General features: G+C 37.7%; 1 protein-coding gene across 4 annotated transcripts; it reads right to left on the bottom strand.

Moving 5' to 3' along the window:
- Positions 1–5: 5 nt before the first annotated feature.
- Positions 6–17,795, bottom strand: LOC105395850 (phosphoenolpyruvate carboxykinase [GTP]). Of its 4 annotated transcripts, none has more exons than XM_038109894.2 (14): positions 17,637–17,795; positions 15,025–15,109; positions 4,997–5,096; positions 4,414–4,559; positions 3,820–4,004; positions 3,292–3,414; positions 2,807–2,959; positions 2,434–2,537; positions 1,837–2,050; positions 1,538–1,730; positions 1,202–1,400; positions 904–1,053; positions 586–783; positions 6–426 (listed from the first exon to the last, which is right to left on the bottom strand). In XM_038109894.2, the coding sequence occupies exons 2-14, from the start codon at positions 15,054–15,056 to the stop codon at positions 325–327; spliced, it is 1,899 nt and encodes a 632-aa protein (XP_037965822.2). In that variant the 5' UTR covers positions 15,057–15,109; positions 17,637–17,795; the 3' UTR covers positions 6–324. The 4 variants fall into 4 exon arrangements, with proteins under 4 accessions (XP_037965822.2, XP_037965823.2, XP_037965821.2 ...); XM_038109895.2 differs by lacking the exon at positions 17,637–17,795 and adding an exon at positions 15,367–15,502; XM_038109893.2 differs by lacking the exon at positions 17,637–17,795 and adding an exon at positions 15,296–15,484.
- Positions 17,796–19,331: the final 1,536 nt, after the last annotated feature.

Genomic DNA, 19,331 nt, shown 5'->3' with positions numbered 1-19,331 from the left:
ATAATTTTTCTTTTTATATTTAATTTTATAAATACCTACGTAAACATTATTAATCTATAAAATAACAATTGGAAAGCTTTGATTTGTAAAATAGAGATAAACAGATTATGTCACAGTTAAAACTTAAATAAACACAGCCTTAAGGTTGTCTATATAATAATATCAATAAAACATATTTTTCTAAAAGTAAGATACCTAACTTAAGTTTAATAAATACATTCAAGAATTAAATTGCAAATCATTTTAAAGAATTTCAGTTGCAAAATGGAAAAATCTAATTCCTTACGATCATGATAGATAAAAAACAATTATGATTATAAGATCTTATGACTTGATGTTCTTCCTGAGTTTGTTGAGTTCTTCCCACATTTCCTTTGGTAGATCTTCTCCTACTTCTTCTTTGAAATACTTTTCGATAGCGTCCGCCTGTTAAACAATACAACAATTATATAAGTACAAAATTGGAAAAGAGATGAAAAGAAATATGTGTCATAATGTTGATGCAATTTATTTTTACTATCTACGTACATAAATACTATACATTTAAATCAACCGAACTAAAGTGCTGTATTGAGTTATACTTACTTCCTTCATCCAGAAGTCTTGAGGAATACTGAATAGCTGCTTCATGTCGATTGCGCCTAGGCCCTCTGTGTTCAAGCAGCCGTCTCTCGGAACGTAGCCTAGGGGAGTTTCCTGGTGAATCTCCTCACCGTCGCACCGGCGGAGGACCCAGTCGATCACACGGGAGTTATCACCAAATCCTGGCCAAAGGAACTTGCCCTGTTGAAAAAGCAGAAGGTAAAAATTAAATATCTAGCGCGAAAGTATGTAGAAAACATCTACGTAATTATTTAAAAAAAATCAATGGATATTAAATAGTAAGATGGCGTAAGTATCTACCTGTTCATTCTTGCGGAACCAGTTGACATGGAAGATCTTAGGCATTTGGCGTCCTGGCTTGGGCATCGACAGCCAGTGGCTGAGGTACTCGCCGAAGTTGTAGCCGAAGAATGGCCGCATGGCGAACGGATCGTGCATGATCACTTTACCCTGGAATTATGAGACAATTAGTTGAAGAGCAATTCATTATTATTAAGGGAGGTTATTGGTATTGCAAATATGGTTTTTATAGTAAGCCGAAAAAAATAGGGTACATTTTTGTAACACTTTGTAAATATAATACTGTTTAAATACTTACGCTGTGCTCTGCGGCAGCAGTAGATTCAGATCGCATGGAAGCTCCCATAAAAACTCCATGTTGCCAATCTCTAGCCTCAACAACCAGAGGTACTCCTTCAGGGCGGCGTCCTCCGAGCAAAATAGCCGAAATTGGAACTCCTTCAGCACTTTCCCACTCGCTGTCAATGATGGGGCACTGTGCTGCTGGTGTGCAGAATCTGAAACAAATGTAATATTATTTTAGTATGTTTTCCCAATATTTCAGGTATTTTCTATACTCAGGCAACACTGAACCATAGACTACTTTTAACTTTTTATAAAAATTAAGCATTGGAAAATTAAACATTCAGTCTACCTAGAGTTAGGATGAGCAGCTGGAGTCTTCGACGCCGGGGTCCAGGGTTGTCCCTTCCAGTCGGTCAGGTTTTCAGGGGCGTTCCCCATTCCCTCCCACCACACACCGCCATCCTTCGTCTCAGCCACGTTCGTGAACACTGTGTTTTTGAAGACGGTAGACATGGCGATCGGGTTTGTCGCTTCAGACGTTCCTACAAACAAATCAAACATTAATTTATTAAAAAAAACCGCAAGTAGGTATTTAGGTACTAAAACGTTTTGACTGTCTTTTCTTTTTCAACAAATTCATCTTCTTACCTGGAGCAACACCAAAGAATCCGTTTTCCGGGTTAATAGCCCTCAAGACTCCGTTTTTGTCGAACTTCATCCAGGCGATGTCGTCTCCGACACACTCGACCTTGTACCCGGGCAGGGACGGCGTCATCATGGCCAGGTTGGTCTTCCCGCAGGCTGAAGGGAACGCCGCCGCGATGTAGCGCTTGCGACCCTGAGGGTCTGTTATGCCGACGATCTGGATGGTGGAAGGAATAGTGGGTTTTAGGCACGTTGTCGGTAGGTTCTGATTTTTATATTGAAAGAGGAGAGTTATGTAAAATCGATGAATTCATTTGGGAGAATTTTCCTTGCGCTTGCCATATCTTCAGGTTCCTGAAGATATTATTATGGCAAGCGCAAGGTTATTTATAGTTCATTATAAGCCCATAATCATCATAGGTATAATAGGTAGGTACTTTAGCTTTCATTGCCAGTGTACCCTATATACAGGGTGTTGCTAAAGTGGTATACTAAGCCGAAAAGTCGTAGAACAAAAGCAGTTTAGATTGACCCCCTAAAGTTTAAAGTCACCCCCTTTTTGCTACACCCTGTATATAAAGATAAGGGGTGTGCACTCACCAGCATGTGCTCGGCGAGCCAGCCCTCGCGGCGCGCGATCCCGGAGCCGATGCGCAGCGCGAAGCACTTCTTGCCGAGCAGGCTGTTGCCGCCGTAGCCGCTGCCTGCACGAGGAACATTCCAGAACGTTAGACAACAGGAAACAGAGTGCAACTGACTTTGAGAGTCAATTAAATTGCATAGGTTTCTCATGAAAACGGCACGATCGAACGAACTAGACCGATCACTATTATAAATGGGGCTTTTAACGCCAGTGGTCATGATTTTACTAAAAATCCTCTATTCACCCAAGAAATCTGCACGGGCTGTAGGATAGGTAATATTTAACAGAGCTGTAGTAAACTCAAACAAAGAGATCGTCAAAAGAACTCACCATAGCTGACAATCTCCCCGTCGCTGGGGCGATGCAGGATGATGGTGTTTTTGGGGTCGCAGGGCCAGCCCTTGGTAGCACTGCCATTGCCCACCGAATGGAGGCATCGCACGAAGCTCTCGTCCTTGCGGAGAAGCTCCAAGACTTTGCTTCCTGGTGATGGGAGAGAAGTTGGGGTCAGTAAAATTTTCGAGGGTTCTTTGAAAAGACTCTCTTCCTTCCGTCTAAACCTTAGGAACTATTCTTGGGGCTATTTTAAGTTGCCAGATAAATGTATGATAGAGAAATACTTCGCATCTCATGGGGGAACTTTACCGCACCTATAGATAGTGCTAGGGATAGAAGAGTACCTAATGAAGTACCTAATTCCGATCCTGCTTATCGTATAAACTCCGTTTAATGATGATGTCCTCCGGCCAATATGCCTAGGCTGGTTAGGAATAGATAAAACTGGATGTATTTAGATATAAATGTATTCTGCTTACCGATCCTGGTCATGACCCTCATGGAGTAGACGACGTAGGGCGAGTCGGTGATCTCCACACCGATCTTGGACAGCGGAGACCCAACGGGACCCATCGAGAACGGTATCACGTACATGGTGCGACCTGGACGAAGAACACCAACTCATTAGCATCTTGTATATCCTCTGCGTGTGGAAATATCAAGTATTGTTTGATTCCAAGGAGTTAAAAATATGATAGGCACCTGCGAGAAAGGCCTATTAGTTAATGAACGAGTCTAACGGCTTTTTCGCACCTGGATTCAACAAGCAGATGCTTGCAGAAAAAGGTTATAAAATGGAATGCCATCATTCAAAAGTTATATGTTGGAATGCCATCAGCAACATTTTAAAAGATTCTTCTACTTGGCTTACAGCTGCGGACTAGCGTTTGTAGCACGTCCGGTAGAACATAAGCTATGCTTTAAACATGTGATTATATTACCACTGCTATGTTATACAGACTGTCCTACAGAAGCTATGCTAAACTTATCAGAAATATCATCCTCACCCTTCATGCACCCAGGAAAGCGTTCATTGATAGCGGCATCATAGTCTCCATGGGAGATGTAGTTGCCCAGCGCAGACTTCTGTCCAGCTCGAGCGGCGGGCACCACGTCGCGCTCCTTGTCCGAACAGATGAAAGTGCGGGACTCCACGCGCGCCACGTCGGCAGGGTCCGTGCGAGCCAGCCAGCTGCAGGGAAAGAAGGTTAGGTGTTAAAGTTTGGGACTCTTTGCAGAAAGATCCTGGCTGAATCGGGGAAAGGAGGTTAGGAGTTAAACTTTAAGACTCTTTTGAGGATCCTGGCTGGAAAGGTTATTAACAGTTGAATCGTAGTTTCGGGCTGCAGAATCCAATGCAAGTTGGTTGTCCTTTGCCAGTCTCAGTCTGATGGTCGCATGATCATGTTACATAATAATATGTCTAACAAGCTGGCTACAGATTTTGGTACTTCTGCTCTCCAATTCCATTAAGTTTTCACGTCTTATTCTCAGTTTCCCTCCCTCTATCTGCCTTACAGATTTGGTACTTCTGCTCTCCAACTACCCTAAGTGTTCCACGTCTAATCCTCACTCTCCCTCTGCCATCCTCTGCCACTTACCAGTTGTCATACTTGGGCAGCTTCCTCAGCGTGCCCTGCTGCTGCATGAGCGCCAGCAGCGCGCCGGCCTCGGCCTCGGAGCCGTCGCACACGTGCACCTGCTCCGGCTGGCACAGCGCCGCGCTGCGCTCCACGAACGCACGAACCTGGGGGGGATGAAAGGTTTAGGTTGTGATGGAGAAGAATACTGAACTGACACTCTCGCCCGCACGCACCTGGTGGAGGGGAGGAGAGGGTTAGTTGATGGTGGAGAAGAATACTGAACTGACACTCTCGCCTTTTATTGTGTATTATGTCCCTATTCCCTTGCGGTGGGTAAAGATGCTATACTGCACCCTCGCCACCCACTTTTGGCCGGTGTGGCGTTAAGATTGAAAGTAACTAGTAGGGGCGAACCTACGGCTCAACCCAAGCCAAACACGAGAACTAGGTACCTACCTAAGCATATTTGTGTTAATCAAATAATTTCCTTGGCAGGGGCTTGAACCAGGGACTACAGTTATCACAGATTAAAAAAAAAAAAAGTAGTTAGGTAATAAAATTGGCCTGTGATTTTCAATATGTTTCAAAGATGGTGTCTCACCTTCGGGGACAGTGCAGCCAGCTCAGGGTTGAGCTTGGCGGCGCCGCGCAGCGCGGACTGGTGCGCAGCGCGGCTGCACGCCAGCGCCACTTGAGCACATCTACAACAAAAAACAGAACCATATAAATTAAGAGGTCTATCACGGGCTAACGTGTGCTAACGTGGCAATACGCATATGGAAAAAGCGCCAACGTAGTCACTTGTCATACAAATTGCTATCGAATTACGATTTGAGTTGGCAGCACTCGTGATCGAGATCCTGCTCACGGAAAGAAATTAGCTATAGTTATTAGTGCCGCCGCTGAATTTCAATGGTTGGGACACGACTTAAAGTAACTATAAAAATAAAAATCACAACCTACAGCAAAATTGAAAATAACATTTGGACAAAAACCGACCGACCGAGGGTGTCTCAAAACATAATGGAATACCTAGTGACAAATTCGCAAATAGTTAGTATTTAAGTAGGAAGCTAAATAGAAATATTCATAATTTATACTTTACAACCTAATTGCTCTTGTTATTAATTCTGTATTAAAGTATTTATCTAATTAATAGGGCGAAATTAGATAATGACTGTGCACTTTAAGTTAGATAAAGTCGTGTTTAGTTAGGGAGTGAGTAAGACGTTACCCAAGTAACATTTTTGGTTTTAAAAAGGTTTTGAAAAGGTTCTAGAACCTTTGTATGGAAATCAACTCGTGAGACTTAGAAGGCTCGATAACCTTATATTAACCTTATATTAACCTCCTGAGTGCAAAAAGGGCCCACGTTTTAGAACCTTTCTGAGAGCTACAGCAAAACCTATAGCTCAAACCCAGAACCTTTTGAACAACTTACACAGAACCTAAATAAAACCTTCACAACCTTAATTTAACGTTAACATAACCTTGGAAGACAGCTTTTAAGTTCTAAATTAGTCCTGGATGTAACTCTTCTATAACTTGAAACATATTTGATGGATATTTGTAATGCCTTCCCAGGACTCTCGGGTCTTAAAATGTTTCTGTGTAAGATTTTATAATAATTATAATAAATGGCGCCATTACCTGACACTTTCCAAGACTCAAAATGGCTAACTTGTAAGTGTTGTATTAATACAAAATATAGTAAGTAGTTAGGCTGAAGTCAGGAAATATGAAAACCTTGTGCGACTAGCACTTTATTGTGATACTTTCGGATAATAGTTCTGTATAAGTGACGGGCCTTTTGTAAATGATAAATTTGAAGATATTTTAATTAAAAAAAATAGATAAAATTTTATGTTTATAAAATTTTATCTATTTTTTTTTATTATAAAGTACTGTCTATATAAAAAAACATATATTTGGAATAGTATAGGAAACGCTACTGAATTTTCCCTTATTAATTAAAATGTATCTTTTTGGTAAGTTTTTTTTTTTATTTCAGTGAAAAAATATGGCGGCCGTTAGGAAATTACTAAAAAGCATTAAACATATTTTGAGGATGCCTCTAAAGCTTTAAAATATTCTTGTAGGACTTAAATCATGCCTTTAGCTCATAGCCAGTGCTTAATGCTTTTGGTTTTCACCAAGTAGTCCTAATTTGTTTGCCTAGACAACTCTTATCAACCTAAAGGTTTAAGATAGGTTTTAAAAAATACATATAAGTAATTTAAATATTCCATAACTTTATGGTTGTATCAAGGTTAAAAATTTAACCTTAAGCTCTCACTTTAGCATTAATGCTAGCTTTTCTAGAAGTAAATCAGGAGTCTACGACAACTATAAGATCCTAGAACTAAATGCTCCTGAAATACATGTTAAAATAACGTTAATATAAACTCTTATCAGCAGCTACAAGGTTGTATTAATAAACAATTAGTTTTAGGACTTAGTAATCATTCTCAAGTACTCAATATGACCAGATAGCAAAGCATTAACCTTTTCACAACCCTTATAAAACCTAAAGGCATTTCTTACAACCTAAGCTCGAATGAAATGTTACTTGGGTATACCTACCTAGTTAGTAGGACACACGTTTAGATAACGGGATCGAAGTTTCAATACGTACGTAATTATAATTAGCTAATTAATTTACACATATGTATTGAAGTTTTCCATTAAAGTAGTATTAAGTATACCTAAGTACCTACTTACTTCCAACTTTTTTGCTTTAATTAAATTTAAAAATATATTTAAAGAGAGGACTTAATAAAGATAGGGCTGCATTATGGCTCTAATTATTGTAGTTATGTAAATTAAGCGTAGCATGCTACTTAAGTTATTTTTTGCAAATTTTATCGGTTGTTTGTAAGATTCAGCAGTAATAGGAATATTCCTGCATATTCATAAACGTAGAAAGAATGGCCAAGGTTGTTGTTGATCGCAACTGGATCCAGATTCCACGGAAATGCTGGTGACTAGTGGTAACATTATATTTAAACCGGTCGATTGGTTCTTTGTTTATAAACGCAAATTAATGGCAAGTTTTACAAAATGAGGCCTATTTTTATCATCTGATATTTTTTTAAGGTACCCTACCCTGATGGTATCTACATCTAGAGGTAGGTATAGTGTGTTGAAAACGTGGTAGGTAATTAAGCGTAGTACGAAAATATGATGAATGAGGTGGTCATTCTGAACAACTATTAATTATATAAATATATTACAGATAATAATTACCGAAACTTCGTTTTAAGCATTAAAATTATTCTAACAGAAATTTAATGGAAAATCTGCACGTATTAAAATAATTAACCATTGCCGTTGAAAAAAGATATTCAGGCCACTCAGACCTTTTATCTTAGTTAGTTACTTAAATTTGACTTTACTGGCCATTTTCTTTTTCTTTTTTCAGATATAAGATAAGTATTTTCCTATGTAACTTAGTACGTATGTATGTAACTTAGTATCTTTTAACTGGAGATAGTTAGTAGGCAGGCATACCCATATCTTGCATAATTAGGCAAATTATAAAACTTACTGGGCAGTTTTCCTGATGTAGTCTTCTGGGATCGACTTGAAATGCAGCATGTTGAGTTTTTAAAATATTAATTAAGTAGAAACTATTTGGTAAATTTAACCGGCTAATTAACGAAAATAATTAGCAACAGTTTTAATACTTTAGAATAAATATTTACAATTAAAAGATTTCTTTTGAAAAAAGAAATTAAATTTTGTCCAAATTCGTGAAGCTGAATAAATATATCAACCACCTATAATACCCTATTGTATTTAATCTATCACCCATTTAATGGTTAGATGCTTAGGACCACACTGTTAAACTTGGAATGTGATCTATTTGTTGCTCATGCGCATATATATAGAGGGAGTGTGCGCGCCGCGCGCTCTCATTGGTCGAATCCAGAGGCTCGCCGCTGACGCCATATCTTTGCGTTGTTGTTCCATCAAAGCTATTTAAAAACTTGTTTTCTCGATGACATTCATCGATGTTATAGCGTATAAATATTTTGATGACATACACACCTACCAAGTGCTAGTTGCTGATATGTACATGCGTATCTACTTGCATGGGACCAGTAATGTATGCGTCGTATTTCGTCACCCAGTAAGGGAGCGGGTATCAAAGCTCAAGGCGCGCTTGTTGCATCATGAATCATGATTGCGATCGTTGTGCTAGGAATAGAGAAAAAAACATTTGACACAAAACATAGCTTTTACAATTAGGATCAATTTTAACTGCTCGCCATCTTAAGGTTCAACCCAACGCGGACTAGCGGCTCCAAATAGTAAAAAAAATCGAATATCCGTTTGAAAGTGTTTTTCCAAAAACTACCACGTTTCACGCCCAAGAGATGCTAATTCCAGAATGCCTAGCATTTGCTAGAATGTAGAAAAATATTACATATAGGTTGTATCCGGCAGAAACGGCAATTTTTTGCGTTTGTAACTTCTAAGGGGTCTTTTTCTCAATGGATTATTTATGCACAAATGGTAGGCACATAGGTTTATTATTTATTAATGGGTAACTGGAGTGGTAGGTACTTACGTAACGTACCAATACTAACCAACACAAAGAATAGGATAATAATATAGTGATAAAATAACTTAAGTACCTATATCGCACAGTACAGAGTACAATATATTAGCGCATTTATCTAGCAGATACCAGTTTTCTGCAGCTCCAGTTAATTGATATAACTTCTTGTTCATAAAGATAGGCAGATAGTTATTTTAATAGTGTTTTTGCGAGTTTTGCTTACAAAATATTATTATAATTATTCCATTTTTAGTTCATTATCTTGACCATCAGTACAAGTCCGGGTTCAACAGATAACTGGGTACTTAGTAGTACTTACACATTATGACTACTGTGTGAAAAATTTGATCAAGGTGGTCTAATATTTAGTTTGCGACCCAAGTTAGTTAGGTACGTGTTCATTGTTCAGTACTTATTCGAATTTTACTTTTGACTAAAATCACAGTTATAATCACGTTATAATTTTTGTAGTTGTCCTTTACTTCGCTGTCAACTGACCAGTTCAAATTAACCGCCATAGTTGAGAGTCACTGATACCTACTTAAGTAAGTACATAAAGGCATAATGAATATTAATATAAACTATTTCGGATCTAAGGTCATGACCGTTCACCATTCCAGCTCTTTAGTGCTAAAATTAAGATATTTACTACTACCAGTCGTTTTACTACATCATCTTTGAAACCTGCTTAGTTCTACAGCCTGTGAACGTAAGGCTTAAAAATTGTATTAACGAGCCCCAATGATGGCAATGGTGCTAATGTGGCGGTGGTGGTATGGTAGCTGTACCAACCTTAACCCTAGTAACTACATAGTTGTATTTATAGAGGGTGGAATTGTATCTTGTGAACTTCCCATCAGCAGGATTGCCCTGCCCACCGACCGGAAGTTACCTAACAATTTGGTATGGGCTACCTACCAAGCCGAAAGGGGGTGACTAAGGGCCAGTTTTTTGATCCCTAGTTAACTCAACCATTGGTCAAAAATGGCTACTATTAGTTAAAAACCAACAAAAATCGTATGCAGCTGTCGTGTTTGACAAGTGCCTTGACTAATGGTTAAAGTTGACCACGGATCAAAAAACTCGGCCTTAGTCATCCTGAACAACTTTTGTGTTACGGCTTTAAAAATATTCAAAATAACATATTTCGGCTTAATACTAGGCTACTACTAATAATATTTTTTGCAACACCCTGTATGCTTATAACTGCATCTGGATCATAGTCCAGTAGATAGCGCCTGCACGGCCGATATTGTTTACTTGTTTATTACCTACACGTTACGCAACTAATCTCATTAATTATTAATTATCATGGAAAAGCAATTTATTGTTCTAAATATTAAGGTCGTGACTCGTTCCGATAACATTCTCGCATGGAATTTGCCAGCTTCTGTTCATCGCAGTATGAGGAAGAATATAAATATATATAATATATACACTCACACCTTGTACTTATGTACTCCCTTGAGGGGTAGGCAGAGGTGCATTGCTGCACCCACTTTTCGTTACTGTTATATTAGTCCCAATGTAATAGGGGGCGGGCCTATTGCCATTTTACGGGCACATCCAAGACCCAAGTTAATAAATCGTTTTTAGGGTACTGTATTAGATTTTATAATAAGCTTCCAGCAGAAGTTGCTCAAATGCCAGAGAATAAGTTTAAGTGTTACATTAAAGAGAAACTCAGTAAAAAAGCTTATTATAAAATTGATGATTACTTAGAGGACGTTAATGCATGGCTGTGATAAGTAGTTAGCTCTGCTCATATTATTATTATAATAATTATTAAGCTTATATGTATTGTATACCAACTAGTTTTAAGTCTTTTTTTGAAAAGATGGCTCAGGAGTTTCTTGCCTCCGTTCTTCTCCTTAGACAGAAAGAGCCCCCCCTTATCCGAACGGAGAGTAATTTGTAAAAATTGACGTTCATCAGAAAATTTTATATTTGTACGATGAATAAAAAAAATTTGAGTTGAGTTGAGTTTGAGTTTTGAACAAATATCTGTGTTTAAACAAATATCTGCCCCAGCCGGGAATCGAACCCGGGACCTTCGGCTCAGTAGTCAGGGTCACTAACCACTACGCCATCCGGTCGCCTATGAGGAACACTTATTAGATAATACAAAAAAGTGCACTAACTCTAGTAAGTAGGCATAAGACCAAACTAGAATACTTAGTAGTTAGGTTTTGCTACCTCGCCTAGAGTAGTTACCTAGCAAATCAACATTATTTTTACCATGAAGCTATTTGGTTTAAATTTAAAGTGATCCAACCGATTTAAACTTCACTTCATTAAATAATTTTTAATATCAGTCATGAAACATACAGGGATTACAGGGTCTTCGTAGGTAAGTATATGTTAAAAAAGGGGGTGACTCAATGGTTCATTCTACTTTTCCATAGAAACATTGTTGGTCACGTGACATTTTTGTATCTACTTTTCTATAATTTCCAAAAGTCGTAGATCGAAAGTTGTTTAGAATGATCCCCAGCCAGAGTCACCCTTTTTCGGCTTACTAAACCACTTTTGCAACATCCTGAAGGTATACCTATACCTAAGTACCTAGATCCTTACTTAACCCAAATACCTAAACATCTATCCCACAGTCCCATAACATCCATAACTTTGTATGCAACAGAGAGACGTGTTTGTGAACCCTGCGGAGTGCAAATCCTTGCTCATCAATAAAGTGCATTTACAACACAACATTATGCACAGAGCCTGTGTATGTCTTGGGGATATTCGATGGAAATATTGGCAATATTTCATTTTAAGGCTCTTTGGAGAGCGAATATTTTACTTATTCTTATAATATAATACAATATAAAATGTAAATAATTATTGAAAAAATATTTGCTACTCTATAAAGAAACTTTGTAGGTCTCGTGACTTTGTACTTCTTATAAGATACTAGATGTTCCCGCGAGCTTTGTTTCGCCTTAAAAAGTTTTCCCGTGGGAATTCCGGGATAAAAAGTAGCCTATTTTCTTCCTCAGGGTCTAGACCATAATTATGTAGGTATACCAAATTTCATTCAAATCCGTTCAGTAGTTTTGGCTTGAAAGAGTAACAGACAGACAGACAGACACAGTTCCTTTCGCATTTATAATATTAGTTAGGATTTACATAAATATGTAGGGACTTGTTTTTTTTACGCATACAATTCTAAATGCCCTAGAAAAAAAGTGGTTCCTATCGTAAATAGGGTATAATTAGCAATTTCAGTCAAAAAGAACCAAACTTGTTACCTATTCTATTCTATTCTAATCTCTGTGGGGGTGTAAGTACCTGCACCTGGCTCTCTCGAATGGAACCGTTGTGCATATCCTCAAGGTCTAAACTGCCTTCCTAAGCTTGGACCATTTCCCCACCACGCTGGTCCACTGCGGGTTGGTGGGTTCACACATCTACATCTAGCACATCTAGATATGCAGGTTTCCTCACGATGTTTTCCTTCACCGTAAGAGCGATGGTATACATTGTACTTAAGTTAAAAGAACTCATTGGTACCTACATGTCAGCGCCGGGATTCGAAAACGCATCTCTATGGTGTGAGAAGCGGGCGCTTACCCGACTGAGCTACGACCGCTCTCTGTGTTGTACTTGTTACCTAATAATTGTTATTTATTTATTTTACGTGCTGCCAAAAAAACTATAATGTTTATGTAGGTACCTAAACAACTCAAAGATAAGAAGAAGAGTTCACGAAACTTGAAATTTTCCAACTTGTAAATTGGCATAAACAAATGCGAATAATACTAGCGATAATAGTGAAATTATCAGCCGTTATTATTTTGTTTATCTTCAGTCAGTGTGGCTATGATGAAACGGGGGTGTGTGGCCGGTTGCCGTGCCTCCACTCGTGACCTCCACGGGTAGGTACCTACAGCGTTATCTCCACAGAGAGAAGTCAAAGATTAGAGCGAGGCTTGCCTCGTTGCAAGTGGACGTATCATTGACATTATCTACAAGTTAGGTATGTACATACAGTAGTGATCTTCAGTTGTTTACCGATCTGTTGTGGAATCACTTTCCAGATAGCATGGATTGTCTGTCTAGAATCTAGAATATACTCTAAATCCTATATGTATAATTAGATTATACTTAAAGAAGTATTATCGACTTGTGTGACCTATTGCCTTGGCTATCATTCTTTGGTTTATCGGCGGTAACTTGTACACTCACGAACAATGAAGAAGTTCCAGTGACAATAGCACCAAATTACTCCTAAACGGAAAAGGCTAGCTCAATGAAGCCGTTTGCAATATTGAAGTAAGTAGGTAGGTACATTTAACAGGTCATATGAATAATACTAACAAAAAACGTGAATATTTAGGTACTTAGATCAATTTATAAATAAATTATTTTTAAAAATGTGTTAATTTGTTGTTAATATTTCGTAAGTGGAACTTATTCATTGCTCGTGAGTTTACCTACCTACCTATACATATGTAAGAGTGGCGGTGGCTCTGTGTAGTTACCAACTTGTTCAAATACATGTAGGATAGCACTTTTACGTTTTGAATAATTTTAACATATTAAGTACATTACTTACAATGCACATTTTGATTGATAATTCCCTCCTCATAGTTACTCCTGAACCTGATCCTGGTCAAAGTCTACCTCCTCAAAAGGTATAAAATATCATATCACGTGTAAATGACATGTGAGTGTAGCCAGGTAGGTATGTAGATGTGGGTGCCGCCTACTCTACAAGTTTGGTGCGAATTGGTAACTATGCTAAAACTGGAAATTACCTACGACCGCGCGATAGCGACAGGGTAATGTTTTACAAATATCTACGTATCTTAAAATTTGCTGTTTTTTTTTCGAATAACATCGCCCATCATGCATTTAAATCTAATTACTTAACGTTTTTAGCAAAACGACAAAAGCGGTTAGTCCCGCTATGGTATGGTCCCGGTATGGCACCCTCTTAAAATACCTATCAAAAAGTCCCGCTATGGTACCCATCTTTTAGATCTACGTTAGACAATAGAAGGTACAACTGAAAAGAAAAGTGTATCTATAAATAAATACTTTTAGGAGTGTATCAATAAAACGTCTGTTTGCGATATTAAATCAGTCTTTTATTAATTCAAAATATTTATAACTGCTGCTATCACTGCTGGTTCTGTTATTTTTAACGTAAGTCCAAAATAGTTTGGTAGAATCTGATAGCAACAAATCTTCCACAGAACATTCGTTGCTATCAGATTCTACCAAACTATTGCAATAGATAAACTAACAAGCTATCCTAATTACTCATATCGCAAAAGTACAGCTGCAAATAGCAAACTAAACCCGGAATAATACTGTCTCTCTCTATTTTCATAAAAACAAAAGGGAAGAGCTATATACGAATTCGAGGAAGGGCTCGTCTCTATTGTTTTACGAAAAAACCGGTTGGTCAGGTAACTACCTGAAGTGAAACGACAATTACCGAGCGTGATTTGTTTAAAAAATAGTATTAATAAATATTATCTTGCTTAACTATAATAGTTAAGAAAAGATATTTTTTATTAATACTATTTTTTTCTTAACGCATTGTATAACTTTTCTTTACAACAGTACCAAAAACTGAAGGGTACCATAGCGGGACTTTTTGATAGGTATTTTAAGAGGGTGCCATACTGGGACCATACCATAGCGGGACTAACCGGACAAAAGTGCCAAAAAGCGCACACTGAATTTTTTTTTTTTGACACAACCGACTCCGACTGACTTTTGAAAATATTTAGATGCCTCAATTTGGTTAATACGAATACCTCAACTTTCCCGGTCCTGTGCCTTGTCCATCTGACCATGCAGCAGCAGGTCTGCTGAGTCTGCTACTGACAGCCCTCCGACCGACTCTAGACCACCATTGGTCAATCGTCCGTACTCCGTTTGTTTAGCTACTCGCATACCTACATGACTATATTTATAAGTATGTATGCAAACCGAAAGTACTAAGCATAAACTGGAGGAAGTTAGCTTAGTGCATTTACACGATAGAAGAAGAAGTATGTAATTACTATTTTTAAAAGTACCTACTTAAGTAACTACTTTGAAAAACTTACCGTTTTGTGCATCTAGTGAGGAAGAACACCATCTTTGCTTATTTTCAGTTCATCCAATTGTGAAGTAGCTGCTCAACTCCGGCTTCTGAAAAGAGCGGATATTGTTAGTTGGTGTCTCCTTTCGTTATGTGTACGTAAAGGTGTAGTTAACAAAGGTCACTATATAAAGAAGGTCACTATGCAACATGAAAAAGTCTGAAACCTTCAGACTTTCCCAATCCGACCGTTCTATAATAAAAGACCGAAGACGTCAATTTGATTATCAACCTACCTACTCAGCCCTTTATCCTTCAGTTCCCACGGGAAAACTAAGATGAGGATGCACTAGGAAATCTAGCCTACCTAGGTCCAATCACACCCACTAGTTCAATTTCTGAGTATTGTACAAAAACAAAACTATAAAATCAAGATGCTGTCCAAGTTTTTGTACACATCAGAAGAAAACAAACACACTACTAACTCAATAACAAGGACTTTAAAACAACAATCTTTTGTGACTTGCGTTTTGTGATGACGTCCTAGCTCTTATTATTTACCTTTTCGTTCTTATCAAAACGGGAGATTGCTGGTGAAATCAATCATAATAACTTTCCCATAAGAGCTATTTGCATCTTAAAAGAATAGTCAAATAAGGTTCAAAATTGTATGCGAATTTGATGATTTTGATCAAGTAAAGGCTTAGACAGACTGGGAATAGTGTCGTTGTTAATTTATGATAAATTTTATGAATCATCTTCATCAGCCTATATTCTTCCACTTGTGTAGGTAAGCCTTAAACTTTCCTCTTACTCTTACTAGCTTGCTAGCTTCTATCACTAGCCAGAAAAATTAACTAGCTCTGTGTAGGTATATCGGGCATAAGGGTGAAACGAGATAAGACAGATTTATAGACAACACAAACGCACTTATAAAATGAAGTTGCACAGAGAAACTACTCACTTTCCTCTGGAAATTCGTTGTGTTCACACATACGTTCACCTGTGAACTGGAAAAACAGCCTGACTGTTCCTGACAGTTGTTTCATAATAGGGAGAGTTTTCCAAAAATACAAGGTGTTGCAAAATTGGTTCATATAGTAAGCCGAAAGGTAGTGACGGAGGGGGTCATTTATTTAAAAAAAATACTATAATTTAGTAGCCAAATAATATTTGATAACTGAACAGAAGACATACAAACAGTATAAAGATACCACTGTAAAACCTTCTTAGTTTATAAATCATATTATACGTTTCTTTGCATATTACTATATTTAGGCCACATTTAAACTTTTTCAGGTCTAAAATTTAATTTAGTGTTATCAGAATCGACGGTCGCTTCAAGTCGCCTTTATAAACCGGGTCTATTGTGAACAGTACTTTAGTAGGGCTTCCTCGCTCTGTTATCTACACGTACTTACCCCCAATGGAACAGTTACATCACCCAATTAAACATAATAAGTATAATGTTTGGATCTATTTGTGAATAACATTAAATTGTTATTAGGTAGGTACCTATGTATAATTTCCTTATGTTTTACATTTTTGGTTTCCAATAAATAAGTACCTACCCAAATTTAGGCAGGTGCTTACATCTTAGGTAGGATGATAATATACCTAAGTTTTTTTTATTGAATTTAGTTAAGTAGATTGTTAATTGTTGTTTGCCGTCATCTACGATAAGAAAAAGAAGAAATTCAGACAGCACCTTATACAGGCTACCTAGATGGATTGATTTCAACAGCTCAAGTTAAAGTTCATGGAACTTCACTTGAAAATCATACATACTCGTACTTACCTACTAACGAATTGCATTCCTTCTCTCTTTTAAGGCTTAGGACTGTGGTGGTCATGATGAAATAATAGAAGCCTCCTTGTACACTATTTGTATCACATTCATGAAACCTTGCAAATACACTTAGTTCCTATGCATTTGTAACATAATATACTTACTAATGATGGCATTTACCTAAGCAATAATTAGGTAATTCCGAATTTCGGGTAATTCCGATTTTTTCCAATTTCTTCAAACGCAGCCATACTTTGAACCGTGGATTCACCTTGATGGCAACTTAATCTTCTACCTTGCTTGGGTTGTTCCTCGGTTCAAAGTATGGCTGCGTTTGAAGAAATTGGCAAAAATCGGAATTACCCGAAATTCGGAATAACCCACCTGCACTATATGTACAAGGAGGCTTCTATTATTTCATCATGACCACCACAGTCCTAAGACTTAAAAGAGAGAAGGAATGCAATTCGTTAGTAGGAATTATCCGAAATTCGGAATTACCTAATTATTGCTTAGGTAAATGCCATCATTAGTAAGTATATTATGTTACAAATGCATAGGAACTAAGTGTATTTGCAAGGTTTCATGAATGTGATACAAATAGTGTGTAGGACGTTAGGTACATTGTTATCATTTTTAATGGACAGTCCGATGGGAAAATTATCTTTATGACATCTTTTACAAAGCAGGAAAAGTCCACAAATTGTAAAAAGGGATATTATTTATATGGTACTGCATAGTTTATCTTTAATATTATGTTACTAATGACATGAACAGAAACATTGACATTATGAAATACACACGTCTATGAGGTTATTTACAAAATAAAGTAGGTAGGCAGGTCTTACCTCCACTGATAACGAATATACACCACAGTATCAGAATCAGCTGATGCTACACTATTTCGAGTCAGGCAATCATTACACTGCACACTTATTTATATTACTTAACAATAAAGTAATTAAAAAATACGTCTTCTTTCTCTTTCCGCTGATAAGATACTGAATCATGGATACATGTTGCCTTGTTTACTTGGTCGATGTCAAAAACAAAACCTGTTGCCAATTAGTGAGGGCAAAATGCACAATTTATCGTATTATTATTATGTATAAAAGATAGTACCAACATTGTATCAAACGTGCTGGGTCGACTAGAAAAGACTATCTAATCTTAGCGTTGGCCGAGAGTTGGCACATGCTGTGTCTCCATGCCGCATCTATCTAACATGCTTTGAGGTTTCCCTGTCTCACAAAACAAACAAACACAAAGCCCCTAATAGTCCACTGCAGGCCATGATGTCTTCTTCACTGGATGATTCTGAGTTATTGATTGCCAATTTGCAATATTTTTAAGTAGGTAAGTATTATATGCGCTAAGTATTAGGCGCGGGTATTCACAATTTTCAGGGCACAGTGTACAGTAGGTACGTTTTTTTTGTGTAAAAATAAACTCTATGGTCTTTTATTAACAAACGTATCCGGCGGGTAGCATCGGTAATCAATGATTTCATGATTCCTATTTATACTTACCTAAGTACTACAATAGATAATATCAGGGCCCTAACGCATCGTCAAGGGATTACCTACAGATAAAGGTCTCCGCAGACTCCAGATATAGTTTTCCTTTGAATGTCTATTCTTTGACAGTATCACAGAAGAAAGGTGATGTATTCAAATAAGCAGCGTGTGGACACAGCAGGTGGACACGGCCATTCCTTTTATAAACTAAGGGTGGACCGATAGCAAAAAACATAACCCTATTTTCCGATGAAAATAGGATTTTTTGGTATAAATTTGATTAAAAAGCATGAATCGACCTGGCTGATTTAGTTAGGAATTCTTTGACGGATAACGATACTTATTACATGTTATTAGTTATAGGTCATTGAATGTTTGTAGGCGAGTAGGTACCAGTAGAAATTGCTAACCGTACTTTCCCATTGTCGCCAATTTAATATTTATGTGTCGTATATTCAGTGTCGATACTTTTCTGTAAGACACGATCTCATTTTGATGTGGGCGAAGATTTACAAAGCCTTTGAAACGCTTTGCTTTGCCAGATTAGGAATATACTTACCATGGCATACCTACTTAGGAAATCTCGTTTATTTATAATATATAACTCATCAAACAGTTCCCACTGTTTGATGAGTTCGCTATGAATATGGATGGGTGTAGTGGTTAGTGACGTTGAGTTCTATGCCGAAGGTCCCCGGTTTGATCCCCGGCTGGGACAGGTGGTTAACTGTTACTTGTAGATGTCTGTTTTTCCATCCATCCAAGGGTTATCTGGATGATATCGCTATAAGCGAGAAGACCGCCCTATGTACTCTAATTAGATAAGTTGTAGTCGTTGAAAAGATTTTTTACTTTCTTCACGAATTCACGATTTTTACGACGAACAGCAGCTTATGTAAGTATTTGGGGCAAATAATGAGTTCTCGTAAGACATAACAAGGCTACAGGGCCGCATATTCTCTAATAAAAGTTCATTGCACACAAGTAAGGTAGGTAATTGAGAATGATCTAGCTAGGCTAGAGAGA

Source organism: Plutella xylostella, chromosome 20 (genome assembly GCF_932276165.1).
Source record: "Plutella xylostella chromosome 20, ilPluXylo3.1, whole genome shotgun sequence".
Taxonomy (NCBI): Eukaryota; Metazoa; Arthropoda; class Insecta; order Lepidoptera; family Plutellidae; genus Plutella; species Plutella xylostella.
This window is presented reverse-complemented; position numbering and strand designations above follow the sequence as displayed.